Source organism: Schistocerca cancellata, chromosome 1, assembly GCF_023864275.1.
Source record: "Schistocerca cancellata isolate TAMUIC-IGC-003103 chromosome 1, iqSchCanc2.1, whole genome shotgun sequence".
In the NCBI taxonomy this organism is placed as follows: domain Eukaryota; kingdom Metazoa; phylum Arthropoda; class Insecta; order Orthoptera; family Acrididae; genus Schistocerca; species Schistocerca cancellata.
In genome coordinates, this window is record NC_064626.1 from 788,522,277 (window position 1) to 788,545,655 (window position 23,379).

The following is a 23,379-nucleotide window of genomic DNA, read 5'->3' on the forward strand; positions in this document are numbered from 1 at the left end:
ACAACATCGATGTACTGTGGAGACCTCACGCCCCACGTGTTGAGCAATTCGGCGGTACGTCCACCCGGCCTCCCGCATGCCCACTATACGCCCTCGCTCAAAGTCCGTCAACTGCACATACGGTTCACGTCCACGCTGTCGCGGCACGCTACCAGTGTTAAAGTCTGCGATGGAGCTCCATATGCCACGGCAAAGTGGCTGACACTGGCGGCGGCGGTGCACAAATGCTGCGCAGCTAGCGCCATTCGACGGCCAACACCGCGGTTCCTGGTGTGTCCGCTGTGCCGTGCGTGTGATCATTGCTTGTACAGCCCTCTCGCAGTGTCCGGAGCAAGTATGGTGGGTCTGACACACCGGTGTCAGTGTGTTCTTTTTTCCATTTTCAGGAGTGTAGTTTAGCGCACATAACTGTTTTATAAATCTTTTCTTGTTTTAATAGCACATTGGAGAGTGCAACAGATAGTGTCAAAGCCAGTGACTATACAGTACAATATTTACATAAAATTGTGATTTCTTACAACCACTTGCAAGAGAAACCGTGATCGTATGACTGAAGATAGATATAAATAAAAAAACTAAAGAGTTTTATCTAGTAGAATCTGGTTCAGCTAAAGAATTAACCTTTAGTTGTACTATTAATATGCCAGCAGATTGTAAATGGCATCAAATCTCTGCACACAGTCAGGTACACCCCGTGCTGGCTGGAACTTGCTTCACTCCACTACACTTCAGTTGTATCATATTAATCATCAAATGATGCTGGATGTGCGGATATGTAGAACAGATTAACCCTCTAAAGGTCGAAGTCTGCAGAACTCGACCACAATATCTGACAGGCTTGTGGCAATTCAGATCAGAATTATCACTGCAGAACTTGCAGAAATGCGATTTAATCGCAGCAGCGCTAAGCACACGATTATATTCAGCATGTCAGTCTTAAGTCACTGGGGCTTAAGTAGCTAACTGCCAGCCGAAACTGTGAGAGAGCCCCACACCGCCGCCAGCACAGAATCATATCTTCGTAGTGCCACTGCTACGCTACCTAGATGGGCACTGCAATACATGTGTTCACTCTCAATAATGTCCAGGGATGATTACAATCACTCTGTCGCACTCGAGGCATTACCAGTCTGTCTCAGCTAAAACAACTTTTTATGGCACAGGAAGTATTGTTTAGAGCAGAAGAAGATGGAACTGAAGAGGTGGGTATTGAAAGAAGTGTGATACAAGGTTGCTGTATGTCACAAGCGCTTTTCACTACAAATGCTGAAAAGCTAATCAATAAGACCTTGGAAAAATCCAAAGGACTTGAAGTGGGACTAGAAGGAAAAAACCATCAAGCACACTGATGATAGGACTGTGCTAGCAGAAATGGGGGAAGAGCTCCAGGTAATGGTGGAGAATATTAGTGTGTAAAGAGTTTGGAATGAAACTGAACATTGGCAAGACCACAGTGATGAGGAACCAGAGCAGATGACGACATGATTAATTTATCACTAGTTGGAGTGGTAGGAGAACAGGTATAGTCATTCCAGTATTTGGGAAGCTTGATAACTTCCAGCAGAAGCTGTACGTAGGAAGTGAGATGCAGAATCTCAGGGGGAAAGAGACATTTGGGGAGAGTGAAAGCTTTCCTGACAGCCAGAAGGATCTCCATCACACTTGGGAAGATATTTGCCAAATATTTAGTGTGGAGTGTGGTGTCTTATGGTTTTGCAGTGTGAGCAATCAGGCAGAAGGAATAAAAATATTTCAAAAATTTTGAAATGTGTTTGTGTAGAAGAAGGGAGAAAGTGAAATGGATCAACACAATGAGAAATGAAGAGATACTGAGCAGAATATTTGAGGAGAGGAACTTTACAAGGATGATACAGAAGAGGAAAACATCTTGGCTGGGACACAAATTACGTAAGAATTGTCTACTACTGATAACATGGAGGGAAAAGTAGAAGGAGAAAAAGAAGGAAGTTGGAAATACTAATAGATATGAGGAGAGGAAGTAGTTCTCAAGCAAATGGAGTAGGACGCTCAAGAAAGAGAGATGTAAAGGAAGTCCAGTTGATACCTGTCTGAGGACAGATTTATTGAAAGAAGATTGTTCTAAAATTATGCTTTGTGATGGCATGCTCAGTCATCGATGGAAATGGTTGTTATTGATGTGGCAGTGACAGCTTACATAGTTACTCTCCTGGCCCCACAAACCACACTCAGTTTATATCCTCATCAAGTAGCCTTCTCCATGGTGTTCTGACCTTGGCATCTTCTTCCTTTGCTCCAAGTAGCTAAGATCCTTGGCCAACTGGTCTGTCCATTTTTTTATTTACTTTTTTCTGCCTAAATATCTTTTATAGTTTTTGACATTCACCATTATGGACAAATCGTAGTTCCTTTTATTCTGAAGAAGGTTGCGTTATCCCAACTGAAACCTAGGTAAATCTAGTTAAACATTGAAACTGAGGCTGTTGTTAATTTAAAATTTGTATCAAATTCCTTATAGTAGTTCCTGAGATTATCCTTCACATACAGACAGAAAACCTCAACATCAGACTTTCTTCATCTACATCTGAAAACTACCATGAAGTGGTCATATAGTGATATCAATAGAGGTGAGTATCATGACAGCGGAACTTGTTGCATATTAGAAGCACTACTCTTATGGCCATAGGTAAAAATTACATAATAAATTATAGTGAATGACTACTTGATCTAACAATTCTGAAGAATTAACACATCAATGAGATGAAGAAATCTGTATGTCATATAAGACAAGATATCTGGAAACATTAATAACTAAACTCAAACAAAAGCACAAGTGATTTTGCAAACATCTGCTAACTGTGGCGGTAATGTTCTGTAGTTGTGAATGATATGATACAGACAATCTTTAGGTAACCCAGGTTATGATGTTTCCTGCCCACATTGTTCATTTATTTGTAACATTTATGTACCACAATTTATTTTGCAATCAGGAATACAATTTGTTCACACAATTATTAGGTGGATAGGAGAATACCCATCAGATATGAGAGGTACTGACGAAATGAAATACTCAGGTTGGACCAAAAGCAGCACTGCTGCCTTGTGGCAGGTAGAGGAATTTTCAAATACTAATGGAGGGAGACTCCTACAGAAAAAGACCGAGTCCTCCAGGGTGGGGTTTATATGCAGGGGTAATAACACAGCTGCAGAAAAACTTCGAGATAACAAATACCTCAAATATGTCTCAGGCGAAATGTGGACCTGAAAGTATTATGACATTTAGCTGGAAAATGGACATGAGACGGGGAACATAGAATGTACAAAGTACGTTTAAAACAGGATCCTTCAGAAGGCTCAGTAAACAACTAAACCTACTTCAACAGTAGCAGAAATACAGGAACAAAACTGTTGGGCAGGAGTACCCAAGATATGGATAAATAGACAATTGTTAATAGTCACAAAGAAAATGTCTCATGATTTTGAAACAGCCCTCTGCACACACAATGATTTCCTATGCCAGAAATATCTTTGAAATAACTGATGAAAGATAGAATTATCTTGGAAATGTCCAAATCTGTCAACCTGTCACTAATAAATTGTCATGCACTGACTAATAACAAAGATGATGATTTAAAGAATAACCTATGAAAACCTGTCGGTCTTATAGAACAAAATAACAAAACTAATTTTCCTACAACAGTGACATGATTATTAGCAGCATTACATTCCCTCATCAATGTATACATAAACAAACATGGAATTCAAGTGATTAAAAAATGGTAATTCATATGGACCATGTATTCATAGATAACAGACATAGAAAGGCAATTAGAGATGTACAATCCTTCCGAGGAGTAGAAATAAGGTCAGACCACAATCTAGTAATGAGTATTGTGAGAATCAGGTTGAAGGTAGCATGTAAAACAAACATTAAATCTGGAAACATGACCAAATTCAATCTGTAAAATGTAATAGGAACAGATGGCTTCAGTTGCCAGAGAAGGCAGTCTCTTTTTGTTGTGCCTATGTGCGACTCAGCATCTCTGCTATATGGTGAGTATCAACTTTCTTTTTCATAATATTGTTAATAGGAACAGAAGAAATACTGAAATACTAAGTTGAAGTTTCAAACTGATTTGAGGTTCTAAGTGGCATGGAAGAAAGTCATGAAATGACCAGTAATGAGTGCGGGAATAGAATAAAAGAAATCATCCTTGCAATTACAAGTAATAACCTGCAGAGAGTAAAAAAAGGGCAGGAAGAAATAATTTTAAGAATGTGAGGAAGCTGAAGACAAGGTTTTGAAATTACACAGTAAATGGCTACAAGCATATAAGAATCCTGAAATAGAACTTCCTTATCAGCAGGTGCAAAAGCAGACTAATAAAATAAATTGTAAGAAAAAGATCCAATACCTTAAACAGCAGATTGAATCTATTCATGAATATCGTAAAAATAATATCTATTCATGAATATCATAAAAATAATAATGTTTGGAAAATATGTGGCACAGTCAATAAAATTAAAGGAAGTTTTAATTACAAATCTAAGATGATGAAGGGCAAGGATGGCAATGTTGTTGTTGTTGTTGTTGTTGTTGTTGTCTTCAGTCCAGAGACTGGTTTGATGCAGCTCTCCATGCTACTCTATCCTGTGCTAGCTTCTTTGTCTCCAGTACCTACTGCAACCTACATCCTTCTGACTCTGTTTAGTGTATTCATCTCTTGGTCTCCCTCTACGATTTTTACCCTCCACACTGCCCTCCAATACTAAATTGGTGATCCCTTGATGTCTCAGAATATGTCCTATCAACCGATTCCTTCTTCTAGTCAAGTTGTGCCACAAATTTCTCTTCTTCCCAATCCTATTCAATACATCCTCATTAGTTATGTGATCTACCCATCTAATCTTCAGCATTCTTCTGTAGCACCACATTTTGAAAGCTTCTATTCTCTTCTTGTCCAAACTATTTACCGTCCATGTTTCACTTCCATACATGGCTACACTCCATACAAATACTTTCAGAAACGACTTCCTGACACTTAAATCTATACTCGATGTTAACAAATTTCTCTTCCTCAGAAACGCTTTCCTTGCCATTGCCAGTCTACATCTTATATCCTCTCTACTTCGACCATCATCCCCAAATAGCAAAACTCCCTTACTACTTTAAGTGTCTCATTTCCTAATCTAATTCCCTCAGCATATTTAATTCCACTACATTCCATTATCTTCGTTTTGCTTTTGTTGATGTTCATCTTCATCTTATATCCTCCTTCAAGCCACTGTCCATTTCATTCAGCTGCTCTTCCAGGTCCTTTGCTGTCTCTGACAGAATTACAATGTCACCAGCAAACCTCAAAATTTTTATTTCTTTTCCATGGATTATAATTCCTAAGCCAAATCTTTCTTTTGTTTCCTTTACTGCTTGCTCAGTATACAGACTGAATAACATCGGAGATGTTTCTGTACAAATTGTAAATAGCTTTTCGCTCCCTGTATTTTACCCCTGCCACCTTCAGAATTTGAAAGAGATTATTCCAGTCAACATTGTCAAAGGCTTTCACTAAGTCTACAAATGCTAGGAATGTAGGTTTGCCTTTCCTTAATCTATCTTCTAAGATAAGTCGTAGGGTCAGTATTGCCTCACGTGTTCCAATATTTCTACGGAATCCAAACTGATCTTCCCCGAGGTCAGCTTCTACTAGTTTTTCCATTCGTCTGTAAAGAATTCGTGTTAGTATTTTGCAGCTGTGACTTATTAAACTGATAGTTCGGTAATTTTCACATCTGTCAACACCTGCTTTCTTTGGGATTGGAATTATTATATTCTTCTTGAAGTCGGAGGGTATTTCGCCTGTCTCATACATCTTGCTCACCAGATGGTAGAGTTATGTCATGGCTGGCTCTCCCAAGGCTTTCAGTAGTTCTAATGGAATGTTGTCTACTCCCGGAGCTTTGTTGCGACTCAGGTCTTTCAGTGCTCTGTCAAACTCTTCACGCAGTGTCATATCTCCCATTTCATCTTCATCTACATCCTCCTCCATTTCCATAATATTGTCCTCAAGAACATCGGCCTTGTACAAACCCTCTATATACTCCTTCCACCTTTCTGCTTTCCTTTCTTTGCTTAGAACTGGGTTTCCACCTGAGCTCTTGATATTCATACAAGTGGCTCTCTTTTCTCCAAAGGTCTCTTTAATTTTCCTGTAGGCAGTATCTATCTTACCCCTAGTGAGATAAGCCTCTACATCCTTACATTTGTCCTCTAGCCATCCCTGCTTAGCCATTTTGCACTTCCTGTCGATCTCATATTTGAGACGTTTGTATTCCCTTTTGCTTGCTTCATTTACTGCATTTTTATATTTTCTCCTTTCATCAATTAAATTCAATAGCTCTTCGGTTACCCAAGGATTTCTGTTAGCCCTCGTCTGTTAACCTACTTGATCCTCTGCTGCCTTCACTATTTCATCTCTCAAAGCTACCCATTCTTCTTGTGTACTGTATTTCTTTCACCCTTTCTTGTCACTTGTTCCCTAATGCTCTCCCCGAAACTCTCAACAACCGCTGGTTCTGTCGGTTTATCCAGGTCCCATCTCCTTAAGTTCCCACCTTTTTGCAGTTTCTTCAGTTTTAATCTACAGTTCATAACCAAGGATGGCAATTTGGCCATTAAACCATTTAAAATTTTATCATCAAGCAAGGAATATTTTGATAGTCTGCTGAACTGTTCTGATCCAGAAATTCCAGCAACACTCTAAAAATGACCAGATTCCAGTACCAACATATGAAGAGGTGGCAGGAAGTATCAAACAGCTAAAAATGCCGAGATAGCTCGAAGCAATGGAATTCCAGCTGAGACCCTGAAATACGGAGGACAACCACTGTATAGATGTTTGTTTCACCTGATACAGGTAATCTGGAAAACTGCCACCATACCAACATAATGGAAAGTGTAATTGATAGTCCCAGTATATAAAAAGGAGAGAGAAGACTTCAGAAACTATAGGGAAATATCATTAGTTAACACAGGATATAAGATATAATTCTGTCTGTTGTAAAATTGCTTGTAACAATACACAGAATATGTAATCTAGGATTATCAACATGATTTTTGCGGAAATAGATCCACTACTGACAATATATTGTAATCATAACAATAAATGAAAAAGTATGAGAATGTAAACAAAAATTATTTGCTAATCGGTTTTATTAAAGTTTATGACTCCATACACAGGCAAACCCAGTGGAAGGTAAACAAAAATACATTACTCGTTCCTTGATTTTATGAAAACTAATGACTCCATACATAGGCAAATCTTGCAGAATGTAACAGAGGACTTTGGATTTCCAATTAAACGTATGAATCTTTGTAAAATGTACATGGTTGATAATACAAGCAGAGTTTTGCTAAATGAAATAAAATGTGGCCACTTCAAAAACAAAACTGGACTAAGACAGAGAGACGCTCTGTCCACTCTTCTCTTTACCGTGGCTTTGGAGAGAGTTGTGGGGAAACTCAAAGTAGTACCTACCGGGACCCTCAAAAAAAAAAAAAGTTAAGGTTTTAGTGTAAGCAGATTATTTAGTGCTCACTGGATAAAGTGAAATAGAGATTGAGCAGTTATTCATGGAACTCTTAGAAGAAGCATCCGACTTGCCTTAAAAGTAAATGATCACAAAACAAAATATGTGATAGTTCAGACATGTAGGGATGAACAAGATGGCCAGTCACAAATAATAATTGGCAAACATAAATTTGAATACATTGAACATTTCAAATATCTTATCACAATGATAAAGAAACACAATCGGAGACAAGTAGAAGTGAAAATGAGACTGCAAGATGGTAATAGAGCCTACTACTCCAACACAGAAACTTCTAGGGTCTAAATTACTGACAATGAAAACTAAACAGACCAGTACTAACACATGGAGCAGAAACAAAGAAACATGGAGTTTAACTAAAAGGGAAGAACACCAATTACTAGTATTTGAAAACAAAGTTCATTGGAAAATCTTTGACCCTCACTATGATAATGGAATTGCAAAGCTGAAAAAGAAGACATGACACAGAAATACACATGCTATTATAATAATCAGGAGTAATGAGCATAATAAATTCCAGGAGACTGCAATGGACATGCTATCTGATGAGAATGAAAGAGGTCAAGTGGTTTCAAGAATATTCATGGAGAAGTCATTAGGTAAGATGGCAGGGGGGTGGGGAGACCTAAGAGTACATGTGTAAATTATATTAAAACAGTGTGGAACAGAATGGGCATAAATAATTGGCAGGAAGCACAAGGTAGAAGCATTTAGAGGCAACATGTGAAATCGACATGGGGTCATCAAGTCCCTCAGAAGCCAAGAATAAGAATTATAAGGCATATAGCAAGCAGTGCTGAGTGCAGCTTGTGCCACATTTGTCTCTGATAGAGTGAGATAGTGAGAGGTGGTCCATCTTGTGTGAAAGCCATTTGGTGGCAAGGCAGTATCATTGTAGAATATCAGAATGAGTTCAAAGACTGTGGCAAGCAGTTCATATAGTTCATAATTATTTTGTATTGTACCATATTTGGATGACTGAGTATCAGATGATGTATTTTGCAGAGTAAATAGCATCTTAGTTCGTAAAACAAACAAGAGACTAAATATTTCTTGAGACAAGTCAGCTGTGGCCAAACATGCAAAAACATTCATCACTCTTAACTGCTGTTAAAGCAGCATGCCTTGATTCAGTACCAACTCTGTGGTAATTTATAGAAGTAGAGAATGTAACAGCCTTTCTATAAATGTGAATTTTCATGTGTAAGTAGAACTGTAAGAATCCACAACTGTGACACGAGAATTAACTATTAAAACCTCGACAACCCAAGATTACAGTTACAGGCCACATTCATCCACAATGTGTGTTGCATCAACAAGCTGCATGCGACTGTGATTGTATTGTAAACATGCCGTCCAAAGGGTGTGGGCAGATGGTGAGCAGGTGTGAGGCTCTGCTGCACCTGCCAGTGGCCTCGTGACATTCTATGTACTAATAATGTTAATAAATCAAATTTTTAAAAAAGTTTATTCTCTGTGTAAAAAAAGTCTGGCTGTATGGTGCAAGAAGTGAAAGGCCTGTAAATATTACTTAAAATATAAAGGAATAAAAGAAAACTAATAACAACAACATTGAATTCAAACTGAAGGTTAATAGTAAAATTTTTAGATTCACATGTTCCCTGACATGCATTTGTGCTGTACATATAAAATTGGTAAGAACTGGCAATGTATGGCTCAGTGGGTAAGTGCCAAACAGTGTATCCAAAGGTACACTTTTCAGTCCTCAGTTGGTATTGATTTTTTTCTCTGTCAGTTAGCACTTGTTTAATCCCTGGCAATGATTTGCTTGTATGAAAAATGCCAAATTTGCATGATGTTTCAGAGAAAGACAATGGCATACCTGCTGCAATAGGACTCGCCCACCTCCTCAACCAAGGTTGCTGATGGACACCTGTGTGTTGGCACTCAACTCAGAGGTAGCCGGTACAAATCCTGGTGGTGGAAGAAATTTTCACCATCATTATTTTGCTGGCAAGGGGAGTAGATGGGGTGGTGTACAGTCCCCGATCACCAATCTTTGTGCCAATGTTCCAAGCTCCGTGCTGTGGCTCATAGAGTGAGGGCAGCCTGTTGGTGCTATTCAAGAGGAGTAGGCTTTGTGTCAGCACTCTAGGGTACAGCCTCTTCATTCTCTCATCATCATACAATACCAACAAGATCCTTTTTTTTAAGGGGGGCGGGGGGGAGGGGGGGGGGGAGAAATGTACTGCCTTAGGTCATCTGTCAAACAAGTAGGCTCATTTGAAACACAGAAGGTGCACACTATAGCAACTTTCTGTTGTTCATTAGTGCTTCATTCCAGATTTTGTAATTTATAATTCTATACTACACTACTGTCTAAAACAAAACTTGTTTTCAGAATGAGATTTTCACTCTGCAGCGGAGTGTGCGCTGATATGAAACTTCCTGGCAGATTAAAACTGTGTGCCCGACCGAGACTTGAACTCGGGACCTCTTCCTTTGCAAAGGTCCCGAGTTTGAGTCTTGGTCGGGCACACAGTTTTAATCTGCCAGGAAGTTTCAAAACTAGTTTTTCCTTATTCTGGATTGCTAGCCCCTCCCGATTGCACCCCCCTCAGATTTATTTATAAGATGGCACAGTGGATAGGCCTTGAAAAACTGAACACAGATAAATCGAGAAAACAAGAAGAAGTTGTGTGGAACTATGGAAAAATAAGCAAAATATACAAACTGAGTAGTCCATGCGCAAGATAAGCAACATCAAGGAGAATGTAACCTTAGGAGCGCCGTGGTCCCGTGGCTAGATTGAGCACCTGCGGGACAAGGGGTCCTGGGTTCAAGTCTTCCCTCCAGTGGAAAGTTTAATTTTTTATTTTCAGTTTATGTGACAAACTCTTATGTTTTCATCACTTTTTTGGGAGTGATTATCACATCCACAAGAAAACCTAAATCGGGCAAGGTAGAAGAATCTTTTTACTCATTCGCCAAGTGTACAAGTTAGGTGGGTCGACAACATATTCCTGTCATGTGACGCACATGCCGTCACCAGTGTCATATAGAATATATTAGACGTGTTTTCCTTTCGAGGAATCGGTTGATATATGACATTGCGTCAAAATCTTTTCGGTTCCCAATGGAGAGGCAAGTCCTTTCGTCTACTAATCGCACGGTTTTGTGGTTTGGTCGCAAAACACAGACACTAAAGTTATTACAGTGAACAGAGATGTCAATGAACGAACGGATTGATCATAACTTTGCGAAAATAAAGAAAGTAAAATTTTCACTCGAGGAAGACTTGAACCAAGGACCTCTCGTTCCACAGCTGCTCATGCAAACCACAGGACCACGGTCCTCCTGAACTCACACTGTCCTTGATGTTGCCTATCTTGCGCATGGACTACTCAGTTTGTATATTTTGCTTATTTTTTCATAGTTCCACACAACTTCTTCCTGTTTTCTCGATTGATTTGTGTTCAGTTTCTCAAGGCCTACCCACTGTGCCGACTTATAACTAAATCTGAGGGGGGTGCGATGGGGAGGTTCCCTTGTCAGAATAGAGGGGCTCTGCTGCTGTGCTACCAAAGGCAAATTTTGGGAGATGACTCAGTTTCTTAGGAAATCCTTCCTAGTTCTTTCATAGATTCCATCTCATCACTGCTTCTCGGAAGACGTGGTTGTGGGCTTTGTCTTAGGGCATCTTGTTTTCTTGTGTGTCTCCTTCTAGTCTCTTACGCTCAGGCAGGCCAGTAGTTTTTAAGCTGATATTTATCCTTTATTGCCAGCATCACTTCCTGATGGGCATATGGAATCACAATCTAATTATTCACATGCTGTTGCAATTCAGAGCTAAAGTGTTTGTGGTATTCTGTCTTTCACCATTGTGTCATCTGGCAGCAAAGTGCATTGTAAGTATTGTGCTGATGTCTCCCAATCTGTAGTCATTGTGCCATCAGGTTTTTTGAGGGTATACAACACTGTTGGAAGTTTGTGTGGAAAACCCACATACTGGTTACCATTTGGTTTTTAACAAATGTCTCCCACTTTTCTATTCTTGTTTGATGTAATAGCCCATCATATTGTTGTTAAATGGAGATTATCCTTCTTTCTCATTCTTTTTCATATGTTTGCCTTAAATTCTGTCTGAAAAAAAAGTTCCCAATTCACTTTACATGGATTGGACATATTCCCTAATTGTATGTTTACATGTGTCACCTTCTGCATCTGTTATTGTGAAGTGTAAAATATTATTATCATTTGTTGCAAGTCCATCACAAGCCTTTCAGTTTGCGCTACAGGCCAGTTAAGAGGCCTATTCATGAAATGAAGCCCAAACTCTTGCATAGCATCCTGAAGGCACAGTTGCTATACTGTGTCACAATACTGACTTTGCATTAACATACAATTCATATATATGCCTGTTGTGTTGGACTAGTATGTCTGCTATTTTTAACCTTTACACGTGAGGTTGTATCTCCCGGATGTGCTGAAAATAATGCTTGAATAACAGTAATGGAAATTCCTGTATTGAGTAATACATAAAATAAGGGAAAGGCAAGCACACACCTATAACACACTGACGCGTGGAGCACAGAGACACACATAACAGGGAAAACATGTAAGTGCCATGCACATTCCCATGGCCATTTGGGTGTCTGTGTGGTAGTGGATATAATGACTGGTTATCTAGAATGTTCCCGTGCTATTTCGTATTTCAGTTCTTAGCATTTATTCGTTGATTATTTGTTATGTGTTGTCATTGTTATATTTTTATCTGGCACCTCCATGGACGATGACCTGATATTGTGATCTGAGTCACTACACTGTATACACATCCATTAATGTCACATACATTCAACAGATAAATTAAAGAGTCAAGACACACAAAGTGAAGGAAGGGGATTATTGATTTAATTTGCTAAATCTACGCATCAGTCTCACCCGACTTATAATGCCATAGCAGTTTATTCTTTCCTTCCAATAGTATCCTACAGTTGCTCAAACTATTGTTTGGGTTAAGGATAGCTTTAAAAAAAAAAAAAAAAAAAAAAAAAAAAAAAAAAAAAAAAAATTGGGACTTGCCGATACGTATTGCGAGATAACTGATGTACAGCCACTTTCCTAATACCGTATCTCTCTCTCTCTCTCTCTCTCTCTCTCTCTCTCTCTCTCCCCCCTCTCATTTAGTGTGAACACATTCCAGACATATTGTAATGATTTGTCATTAGTAGTCCAGTCCTGTAATCTGACCACATACATATCAGCATTGTAGTCTTCGTCAGTGTTGGAATGTAGGATGGCAACATATCCATTGGGGTCAGACAAGTGCTCTGCAGGAGAATAATTTAATGTTTCAGGTCATTCAGACAATGCTGAACTCCTTGAATCATTCCCATACAATGTTTGTGTTTGCGTAGTGCCTTCTGAAATTTATGATTGCTGTGCGGTCATAAAGGTAACATTATTTAGTACACTCAGTCCACAACAAAATCACACTCATAGAAAGACTTCATTGGTCTTCTGCTCCCCAGAGATTGAAATTCTTGCAGGTAAAGCTGCCTGACACTTTATGGATATTATCAATTGCATTTCTGTGTGTAAAGTTTCACATGGGTGGTGTTTAAAAACATCTAAATAGCAGATATAATTCAGTGCTTATTGAACCTGTAGATTATTTCAGTCTTCAGTTGGGTTGTTCTCCTTTTTTTTCTGTTCTCAACAGTTTATCACATTCTTAACTGCTGTTCATTTCACATATGCACTTTTGCTGTGCCAGTTTTTAAACTCTGCAGCTTTCTGCACCTTTACAACCACCCTTTATGAAAAAGTAATAAAACCTTAAGTCTCTCCCCTATGCCAAAATATTCATAACTACTGATGTACCGGTTGAATCACTATGCACTATCGTTTTCCATTGTGGTTCAGTGTGATATCATTTAATCCTCAATACAGAACTCTGACTTGTGTGTGCAAGACTCGTTTTACTAGAATGATGCATGTAGAATATGATGTTTGTCTCCATGCGAAAGGCAGATGGATAGCATGGCTACCGGTCACCCATGACAATATGGAGGAAATATTTGTCTGTTTACATGTGTGTGTCACCCTGCTAGCAAGTGATTTTGTTGTCTTAATCACTGTTTTGTCCACAGGTGTACAGTGACTTCAACGTACCTGGCTTGTGTGGGTGCTGTTGATGGAAGAGTTTATTCATCAAATCTTATGCTGTCTGAGGCAGCTGATGAAGTTGCCGCTGGGCCTATAGCGCAAATGACGATGCTAACATCTCTTGGAGAATTAAGAGACCTGCGTGCAGTGCCTGGAGTGAGACCAATGTTGTTGGCTGTGGACAAGCTGGGTACTACTGCCGTGATTGCAGTGGGACCTAAAGGTTTATCTGTCCTTGATTACAAACTCACTCAACCAGTAGAATTTGTTGCAACTGCTGTGGGAGATGATGGCGATGTTTTGCTGCATCTTCTTCCTCAAAGTAGTGAGGTGAGTATAGGTATATTCTTGTGTCATTATGGAGACTACATCTTAAGTACTGGAAATAGTTACATCAATTTTCTTTTTTGAAATCTACCTGTGTTAAATTCTGGTGCTACAATATCTGCTAGACATGTGGCTGTTTTCTTCTCCCTTCCTACTAACTTAGAAAGTATTCACGTCAGTGAGTTCATCAGAAACATTACTTTCCATGAAATGACATATAATGTTTCTTATCTAAGAAAAAATGTAAAAAATTAGCTCCACTTATGTCAACAAGGTTCACAGATATATTTAACAGAACTGTAATGTTGAAGTGAGATAATTTTACCAGGTCTGCTGCAACAACTAAATGAAGAAAAGTCCTCGCATTGATGGACTTGTTCTGTATTGTGTCTTTCTGAATGTACATTTGCTGCCAATCTATCATAACATACAGTTCCAGAAATGAGAGAACTAAAATAAGCACAGCTTTTTTTTTTTAATTGTATCACTCTTATGGCACACACACACACACACACACACACACACACACACACACACACACACTCTCTCTCTCTCTCTCTCTCTCTCTCTCTCTCTCTCTCTCTCTCTCTCTTCAGCAACCAGTTTAAGGTTTTAATTCAGACCAGTTATTCAAATAATCACACTTTTATCAGTTAATAAACAATTTGTATAAACACTAGGTGTTGTAGTTTTGAAAGCTCATTGAATGCTGTAGAGATCATCACTGGCGGACTGAAAGTTCATGGTTATAACTGTACAGAATAACATGCAGAATTTATACCCCCAGAAACAAAGTCTAAATTTCACTAAGAAAGTCCAGAATTTTTGTAGACATCATCTTCAAATGATCAAATAACTCAGATTCTCCAAAAGACCACTATATCTCAATTTTAAAGAAAATGCCTAAAGTTCTGCACTACATGAGCTCAGATCACAAGAGCTGACCACAGAATCCCCATGACTTACATGTGTAGCTCCTCTCCCCAGTACCAAGGCATGTAAAAGATCTCTTCTTTAATTTGCTAGCTTCATATTCCCATTTACATAACCTGTTAGTCACCTTCTTTGGTCCAGTCCCCATTATTTCATTTATTTACACAAAATTACAAAATAACGCACTCCCAAAAAGCAAATATGAACAAATTAACTCCATCTTTAATCATCTGAAGGACTGTAGTGTAAGTTCTACATTTCTAAAATACCGCTGCTTTTCAATTATTCCCCCCCCCCCCCCTCCCCTTTCCCTTGTATGTGGCTCACAACGAGGCTGCACAATATGATTCCCACTCTTATTCACACTTAGTTATTCACAGTTTCAATGATTCATACATCACGTAAATGCCGAATTCATTCCTTCACTCACTCAGACAAGAAAACAAATGAAAATAATATTGTTCAGTAAATAGAACAATATTGGCACTCTAACATTGAAACTGTTACATGAAATTGTTAGTCTTTTTATCAAAATGTTGTGAACTCCATCATTAAAAAAATCGTTTATTTAGTCAACATTCTTCACTGGCTCGTACCCATATAATACTAATGTGTCAAGAGGTTATTTGACAAGGAAAGTCATAAATTCCATTTCTAGATCATTTTTATCATACCAAAAATTAGTTAACATAAAAAGCTGAAATTCATACTTGACTATTTACTTTACAAAAGGTTATACAAAGTTTCACAATAATTGGGTTATTAGAACTGACTTTAACAGTTGATAGCAATGTATATAGTATTTGATAGCTGTATCATGCACAAGTATGGTTTGAAGAGCCTGCTTATTCGCACAAAATTTATGTCACTCTCAGAATCAGAAAGCATTCTCTGAGGTCATGACTCACTGTATATGGCAAAAAAGCTGTCAGATTCCCTACAGGCAATGTATATTGCTACATCTCAACAAATACTGTGCCCAGTTCAGTCGAACACAATGATTTTCATTGAAGATACCATTGATTGGTTTACTTTCAGTGACTCCATCTGAACGAGCCTCGGAAGGCCCAGCAGTGCTGACCGACTGCCATGTCATCCTTAGCTAATAAGCATAATTGGATGCGGATTATAGGGACATGTGGTGAACAGTTTGCTCTGCCAGCTGTTGTCAGTTTTTGTGACCAGAGCTGCTATTTCTCAGTCAGGTACCTCCTCAATTGGCCTCACCGGGGCTGAGTGCACCCTGCGTGCTCAGCAGATCTGGACGGTCAGCCATCCAAATGTTAGCCAAGACTGACAGCACTTATTTTGTTGATATGATGGGAACCGGTCTTACTACAGTGGCAAGGCCATTGGCTTACTTTCAGTGGCTTTTTGATTACTAAGCCCGAGTTGTTATTTTATTATCTTTAAGTGCACAATCAAACATTTTCTTAAGCAGTAATTTTTTGGGAGAGTGAATTTCTGGTGACCATTGTGAAACCGCCACTGAATTGTCTGACAATACTTAGGACAAATAACCAAATAGCTTATGGAATAAATCTCCAAAGAAACTATTGACATTAAATTTGTATGTAATTTGTTCAACAAAACTGGCTGGAATCAACTAACAAGAAGGCTTTACGGACTGCTCTGTCCTCCTTACTCTTCCTCATACTTGTAGAATTTGAAGTTTAATTTTATAAAGCAGTATGATGCACTTCTTAAAAGAAACTGAAAACATTGGCTATAAAGATTTCCAGATACACTTAAGTATAAAAATATCTCTTAATTTATCACCAAGACTGTCTGTAGCTGCGTTGTAGTGTTCTAGACTTGTTATCGCAAGGTTACTGATTCGATTCTCCACAGAAGCAGTTTTTTTTTTCATTTGTTTGTATTTATTATCAAACTGAAATGTTAATGTATTAATGAAAATAACCAATTTTTGAAAATGTAATGTAACTGGATCAATAAAAAAAATCTACTTACCAAGTGGAGGCAGAAGAACACATTTAAAGAAAGTTATTACATAGGCAAGCTTTCAGGGTCTGTGGCTCCATCTTCTGGCAGAAAGGTTGAAGAGGAAGGAAGAGGAATGAAGGAAAGGGATTGGTAAGGTTTAGGAAAAGGGGTAGAGTTTGTAAAAGTCACCCAGAATCCTGAGTAAGGGGAGACTTAGCAGGTGAGATGTGAAGATCCCTCTTTCCTTCTCATAGCAAGCAGTAAGCCTCCACTGACCCAGGGTTCTGGGTGACTTTTATGAACTCTACCCCTTTTCCTAAATCCCATCAGTTCTTTTCCTTCACCCCTCTTCCTTCTCCTTCAGCCCTTCTTCCTTTTCAGCCCTTCTCCCCAGAGGAAGAGCCATTGGCTCTGAAAGCTTGCATATGTAATACCTTTTTTATGTGTGCTCTATTGCTGCCCCTTGGTGAGTAGATTTTTTATTTATCCAGTTACACAAATTGTTAATTTTTGATTTCGATGAAACTTTGTTGACTTGTGTGTCCTTAACCAACCCAACTTATCGAACCGGGGAAAGGACACCTACAGTTTTACATGGAATCCAAACCCTGTGTTGTTTCTGGTGACTCCTCACGTCATTGAGAGATGAGGCTGTGTTAAAACAAAGACTGAAAAATCCATGTTAAGATCAGGATTTGACACACGCCTCTTGTTTTTCAAGCATGTGCTTCACCAGTACACTACCAGGCCCGACGTGTGTATAGATAGTTAATGAAAACAATCAATTATTGATAAAATTATTTAATTGGATAGATAAAAAATCTACTCACCAAGCATCGGCAGAACACACACATAAAAGACTAGTGTGATTGGCAAGCTTTTGGAGCCAGGGGAAGGAAGAAGGGCGAAGGAAAAGGACTACAAGGTCTAGGGAAAGGGGTAGATTTTGGGAAAGTCACCCAGAACTGTGAGTCAGGGGAGACTTACTGTACAGGGTGAGAAGGAAAGAAGTCAGGGGAGACTTGCCGCACAGCATGAGAAGGGAAGAGGTAAGTCTCCTCTGACCCACGGTTCTTTCCCAAAATCTACCCCTTTTCCTAGACCTCTCCAGTCCTTTTCCTTCACCCTTCTTCCTTCCCCTTCAACTCTTGTGCCTAAAGAAGGACCCACTGGCTCTGAAAGCTTGCCAATCACACTAGTCTTTTATGTGTGTGTTCTGCTGCCGCTTGGTGAGTAGATTTCTTATCCATCCAATTAAATAATTTTAGATAGTTTATGAGGTAGTTCAGGGGTCGCAGATTGGCACAACAAAATGACTGTCACAAAATGAGCTTTAAACCAACAAGGCCTTTGTCGAAAAAACACACACACACACACACACACACACACACACACACACACACACACACACGGCCACAGTTTCTTTCAGTTTAGAGCCAGACCATTCATTCAATAATGTCATATGGAATAATGTTCTGGGGTTGTACATCTTCAAGAAAGACTTCTTGGTCAAAAATGTGCTGTGAGAATAATACAGGATGCTCACACACAATCATCTTGTAGACAAGTGTTTAAGGACTGGAGCACTTTGATTGGTGCTTCAGAGTCTGTTTATTCCTTTATGAAATCTATTGTAGATAATAAACCACAGTTCAGAAGAAACAATGATGTACACAAAAACAAGGAGAAATAATAATATTCATTACTCCTCATTTTGTTTGTCTTTAGCACAAAAAGGGGTGCTGCAACCAAAAAATTTTGATATCTTACCAAATGGTATAAAATGTCTGACAGACAGCAAAACAAGCCCAAATTATACTTGGCAACTCCTTGTATTCCACATTAGAATTCGATTATTGTAGCATATAAAAGGCAGTGGTTCAGATGTGGTACAGTTAATAGTGAAAATGATCATGGAATGTAAAACTAATAACTACTTCAGTTTCAAAACATACTATTTTTTCTACACCACATTTTAGAAATAAATGTTCCACACCAATTGTAAGCTAACATTCAATATATTTTCATATCCATCAAATACATGGGCAACTCATTCAAGTCTGATATATTAATGTTTGTGAAGACAAGATCAATCTCATTCTTAACCTGTTGACTGCTGAAGGCGCGCTACCTGCTTGGGGCGCTGAGGCGCCACAGCCAGCGGTGTAATCTGTCCACCTGCGCTGCGTGCCTGTTTCTCGTTGATCAAAGGCGTTTAAATCAGTTATGGAAAACATGTTTTGTACAAGTATACTGAGTGTGATCTACATTTGTACTACTAAGGATAAAAGGATATAACTGTCCATGTTACGTGTTAATAATTTTAATGTATCGTATGCATTATGTATGGGCTTTGTTATACTGGCGCAATGTAGTCGGCGTAATTACATTTGCCACAGTACAGATATTGCAGCATCTCAGTCACCAAGTCCGTTCATTTGTCAGTAAACTGCTACATATGAAGAAGTCAGGCTTCGTTTGAATAATTTTACACCTGCTCTCTTGAGGCATGTCAATGTTCCTTTGGTTTCTGTAGAACATTGTCCAGTATTACATTGTGGATTCTATTAGTCACATATTTGTGAAGAAACTCTGTAATATAATATCTTTGTTGTTACCTGACTATGGTGTACATTGTTGCAATGCCTTTCATAAATGTGGGCAAATGGAAGTCATGTGTTCCCTTTCAACTAATATGTGCAAGGAGAAAATACATGAAAAAATCTGTCAGTATATCGTATGACTGGTGTTTTCTAAGCCCATGCTAGTTCTTGTAGAAATACTTCTTTACCTCCAAAATAGTGTTCAAGCATACAGTTTGCTCTAAGATCCAGCTGCAGACAGATGTCAGCAGTCTTCTGACTGGATTGCTGCAGCCAAGCACAACTTCTTGTGTGACACCTTCATTTCGCAAGGGAACAGCCCAATCTGACATATCAAAACGTGCCCTGAAATTTTTTATACGGAAAGAATACACTGAAAGAAACATTGTGTCAGAATTTTAGCTGCTAAGACATACTGTAAGTATTTTTTTTTTTTTTTTTTTTTTTTTTTTTTTTTTTTTTTTTTTTTTTTTTTTGTAGAAAATCGCCAAATTTGTAGCTCATCAGTCAGCTGGAGAAATGTATACCCCTACAATAGCTGTAGGAGACAGCGCACATACAGTATGAAAGATGTATAGCCTTGATTGATGGCTTTTCTTTAAATTGATAGCATGGTACAATGCGATCATAATGTATAAAGGGAATTTCAGTCTTCGTTTATTCATTCTAATTTGCAACTCATGTAATATCCATAGGAGTTAGCAGTTGCCGTTGCAATGTTGCCAATGTTAACAGTGGAGGTAAAACAATTAATTTTCTTTGTGTTTTCGTCATATATGCTTGCTAATAACATCTACCTGTTTAATGTCTTCGGCCTTGCAAAGATGAAATATGAAGAACGCCATTAGCAGTAGAAATCACCTACTTTTCATAAAGGCCTACATATGTGTTCATTCAAATAATGGTGAGTTTTGTTAGAAATCGTGGAAACTTTAGGAGAAACAGAAAATGACTCTTGACAATTTCGTGAATTGTGGTTCGAATGATATTTGTTGTCCTACGTCCAGAACAAAAATACAATATCTTCCTAGCCCAAAGAAAACATTGCAGTGATAGGTTTCAGTAGGGGCAAAATAAATAAAAATGCTGTAAATTTTTTGGGTTAAACAAAGGAAGGAGAAAACACTTAAAGTTAAGCAATGTGCAAAGCCAGTTTTTTTATTTTTTATTTTTTTTTAATGTTAGTTTTTTAAATGGAAGAAAGATTTACATGAACTATGAAATATATGCCAAAATGAAACTTGCAAAAGTGTGAAAGAAAAATAATTCTAAAGATTTAGAACTGCTCCTGAGAGTCAGTACACCGTTACCAAGGGAGATATATGAGACTGGCCCCTATGAATTGCAGACGAGATGAACATTCCTGATTTTGATGCTTCTTTAACCTAGTTAAACAGGAAAAGGAAGTCACAGAATGATGAAGTGTACTCCAAGTAGATGTGTGCAGGAGATATCATTAAAAGGTAGTAATACAGAGAAATTTATAGCTGTTTGTTATACCCTAAAATGCTGCATGTATAACCAGTGTGTCAGATTTCATTCAAACCTCACTTTACAATTTCAAGTGAAAATAACAGAATTGCTTTGCAGTCAATGAATGCTACGAAACATTCTTGTACAATAGTTCCATTGATAAATATTGGTAGATTATTGTTTCCAGAGCTTTAGAGCTTTACTTTTGTCTAAAAGAACCTCAAGGTGAATGAGGACCAAACATTTACCAGCTGTTTAGTTGTGGAAATTTTGTAATAAACATAGCAAAATGTGGAAATAAAACTTTCAATTTAAAGATTAAAAACAGTCTTGATCGCAACTTATTTATTTTTATTGGAGTGACCGGTTTCGATTGTATTTAAGAATCATCTTCAGACTTTGAAAAAACATATTACCAGATAGAGGAATTCATTTGGCCAGTAGCCTAAGAGACATCAAGGAAAGTGTTTGCAAAATTAAGTGAAGCTGTTTGGAAATTGTCTCAAAGCAGTTGGACAGTAGCCATGAATGACTGGCACCTAAGAGATGGGAAGCAAAGAAAAAGGTACCCAATGACATGCTATCAAATACCCTAAGGTAGGCAGTGAGATCAGAAATGTAGAAGACAGATGATGGTAGAGAGAATGGTGAAGGATCACAAGTTGTTGTTACTAACAGTACAATGGTTTCAAAAAGGCAAATAAACAATACTGACATCATTGCTGAGCTTTTGGACAATATTCTTCTTCAAAGAGAAAAACAAAAAATAGTTCACTCTGAAGTAAAGTGTTGACTGAAAGTCCAGCTTTGATTTTAAAACTTCTTGATGTTCCTGCTGACCCTTCAACATAGCTACACTGTAGTGGTTGCATGTGCCCCTACCATTATTTCTATTCCAACCAGGGCTTTCCAATATCATACAAATCTCAAAGAAAGCATAACAGTTAATAAAAACTAGATGTGAGTTTGCTCATTGTATCAACTTTTGCAAATATATGTCCATGAACCTTGGAAGTACCTGAAATTATTGAAGAATTGTAGTTACATGTAATCAAGACTTCACAGCAAAATGAAATAACTGTTGGTGATGTGATATGGCAGACAACTCTCAAAATATTTTCTTTGTGCATGCAGAAAAGTCCAAGCAAGTCGGTTGACAACTACTGAAAATACTTCCATACCATATGTACTAAAAAAAGAAATTACACTTTCGTAAGAAATATCCTTTTGATAGTATTCCTTTTTTATAATCAAGCATTAATAATAGTAGATCCTCTTATTTCTTGAACAATGTGTGCTCATGAATGGCTACAGAGGTCAAGAACTCCCAACTTAATATTCCACACTGGTATGGGCTGTCAGTAGATCTACAGCAATTCATTCTGGTGCAGCTTATGCAAATCATTGTTTTGACTTCAGTCATAAAACCTTAATAAAGTTATGGGATATTCTTCATTTTTGTTGAGTGTGCATGCCCTTTACAAAAATAAATATAGTGTGGCTTCCAGCAAAGTTCTATAATTATTTTGTTCATTATTGTTAGATAACTCTACAGCTGTTTTTGTAAATTATACTGTAGGAAGTGCTGCAACCAGCCACAAGTTTTTTAGAAACAATGTTATTGTACTGTCGCTAGTTTTGGATCTGAGCCCATGCTTACACAGTAGTGTTGGTTTCTTGGCAAGTTCTACATTTGTGTCTTAAAATATAAGTGTTTTTGATTACATAGCTTAAAAAAGGTTTTACATTGTATATAAGCTCAGTATGTTGTACTTACTTTAAGGAAAGCTCTTCTTTGCATATACAAAGAGAGAAGTTTGATTCCCTTATTATATGTAAAAGAGAGATTTTCATGAAGTACTATGTATAGAGCTTACATGCAATGTAAAACCTTTTATAACTATGTAACTGACAAAACTTTGTTATAGTTTAGGACACAAATGTTCAGCTTGTCAAGAAATAAATGCTACTGTCTGATAATGGGCTCAGCCTCAAAACTAGTAATGGTACAATAAAACCATTTCTAAAAAGCTTGTGGCTGGTTGCAGTAGTTTCTACAGTGAAAAGTTCTATAAAATTTATTTTGAGAGCCTTGCTTCAAATAGCTTTAAATCTCAACTTTATTTTGAAAAATTTTGTTCATATGCAAACTTGTTTGCTAGCTATGCCTTTTGAAAAGAGAAGTAGATAGTTGGCATTTACCATGATATTTAAACTCAACATGTATGCCGTTGATGATTTAGATTATTCCATTAACAGTTCCCTCCTGTTATGTATAGTGATGAATCAGCTCATGACCATGCCTTTTTATTTTGCTTCAAATACGTGTTGTACACTGACACAGTGTGCTTTCTGCACAGCTTCATTATAATTTTGTTAGCAG

The 23,379-nt window shown here is 38.0% G+C and overlaps 1 protein-coding gene across 2 annotated transcripts in view; it reads left to right on the forward strand.

Moving 5' to 3' along the window:
• The window catches only part of LOC126187521 (ER membrane protein complex subunit 1), a 118,537-nt gene that overhangs the window by 50,116 nt on the left and 45,042 nt on the right, over nt 1–23,379 (forward strand). For both annotated transcript variants that reach the window (XM_049928661.1, XM_049928670.1), the window contains exon 5: nt 13,701–14,046. In XM_049928661.1, the coding sequence (XP_049784618.1) occupies nt 13,701–14,046 (346 nt within the window). The remainder of the gene's footprint in view (nt 1–13,700; nt 14,047–23,379) is intronic.